General features: G+C 72.2%; 1 protein-coding gene across 1 annotated transcript; it reads right to left on the bottom strand.

Moving 5' to 3' along the window:
• Positions 1-446: 446 nt before the first annotated feature.
• On the bottom strand, positions 447-1,497 carry LOC122545404 (G-protein coupled receptor family C group 5 member C-like; the record flags this gene model as incomplete). Its single annotated transcript, XM_043684435.1, has 1 exon — positions 447-1,497. A coding segment is annotated over exon 1 (1,051 nt), but the record flags the coding sequence as incomplete, so codon positions are not given.
• Between the last annotated feature and the right edge of the window lie 77 nt (positions 1,498-1,574).

Raw genomic sequence — 1,574 nt, 5'->3', positions numbered from 1 at the left:
GGAGGAGAGAGGACAGAGTGGCCCCAGAATTCTCCCAAGAGAAAGCTCAGACGCAGACCCTTCGGCCCCTCCCGTCCGTGCTAGCCCAGATACCCTCAATCAACCCAGCGCCCCGTTTAGAGACGTACGGGACAGAAACAGGCCCTTCGGCCCCACCCGTCCGTGCTAACCCAGATTTCCTAACCCAATCCAGTCCCCCACCATTTGCCAGCACTTGCCCCCCGAGCGCGCGGGGGAGAGAGAGAGCGCGCGGGGGAGAGAGAGAGCGCGCGGGGGAGAGAGAGAGCGCGCGGGGGAGAGAGAGAGCGCGCGGGGGAGAGAGAGAGCGCGCGGGGGAGAGAGAGAGCGGGGAGAGAGAGAGAGAGAGAGCGGGGGAGAGAGAGGAAGGAAGGGAGGGAGGGAGGGAGGGAGTGACCCCCCTAACCCCCGGTCGGCTCCTTGCTCACCGTCGCCGGAGTCGAAGGCTTTGTTGTCCGCGTAGGCCCGAGGTGCCGCGCTGCTCTCCCTCAGCCGGAATCCCTCGTCGCTTCTCTCCTCCCCATCCTCCTCGTCCTCCTCATCCTCCTCGCCCTCACCGTGCCTCCGGGCCTCCACCAGCCAGGGCACCAGGGCGCCCAGCACCAGCACCCAGGCGTTGACCACCAGGGCCAGGCCCAGGGGCGGGTCGTCCCAGGCGTCGCGCCTCAGGTACCAGGGGGCCCTGGGCCTCCAGCGGCGCCCCCGGCGGTCGCCCGCCAGGTAGGCCGCAATCCAGGCCGCCCAGACGGCGACGGAGAGGGCTGAGCTGACCAGAATGTAGGCCGCCTGCCGCTTGGCCCGTCGCCGGCGGCAACAGAGGCCCACCGCCGAGAGCAGCAGGGCGGAGGCGAGCAGCGCCATGACGTAGACCAGGGAGGCCACAAAGTCTTTCTTGGCCACGTGGCAGGGGTTCTGCCCGGGGCCCTCCTTTTCCAGGGGGCGCCCCCGCACTGTGGTTGCCAACAGCCACTCCGTCTTGAAGAGGCACTCGGCCAGGAGCAGCAGGCCGGCGGCCAGGAGGGCGGCCTTGCCCGAGTACGGGCGCCCGCTCCGCGCCTGGTAGGCCAGGCCCCCGGCCTGCGCGGCCAGGCTGGCGAAGCACAGGCCGAAGAGGGCGCCGAAGAGGAAGCGCCGGGCCCCGCAGTTGGCCGGGTGGGGGCGCACGGCGAAGGCAAACAGCAGGGCGAACAGGCCCAGGGCGCCGGCCCCCAGGGCCGCCCGCAGCGCCAGGCGGGCCCGCGGCACCCGCCGGCGGCACCCAGCCACCAGCAGGCCCAGCAGCAAGAGGCCGCCGGCGCCCAGGCCCAGGGCGGCCAGTGCCTCCAGCACGATGCCCCACGCCTCCTTCAGCCCGCAGAGGGCGTAGTAGAGGGGGTTGGTGCCCCTCCGGCAGCCGGCCGGCGCCTCCTCCAGTGCCCCCCGGGCCCCGCTCCCCAGCAGCCCCGTCGCCAGCAGCAACGCCCACCAGCGGGCGGCCATCTTGACTCCCTCTCCCAACTACCGCGCCCGCCCCCCCCCCCTCTGGGTGGGGCGTCAACTCCTGAGGGAACGGGGGG

This window comes from Chiloscyllium plagiosum, unplaced genomic scaffold (genome assembly GCF_004010195.1).
Source record: "Chiloscyllium plagiosum isolate BGI_BamShark_2017 unplaced genomic scaffold, ASM401019v2 scaf_96703, whole genome shotgun sequence".
In the NCBI taxonomy this organism is placed as follows: Eukaryota; Metazoa; Chordata; class Chondrichthyes; order Orectolobiformes; family Hemiscylliidae; genus Chiloscyllium; species Chiloscyllium plagiosum.
Note: the sequence above shows the minus strand (reverse complement) of the source record. Positions and strands in the feature narration are given on the sequence as shown.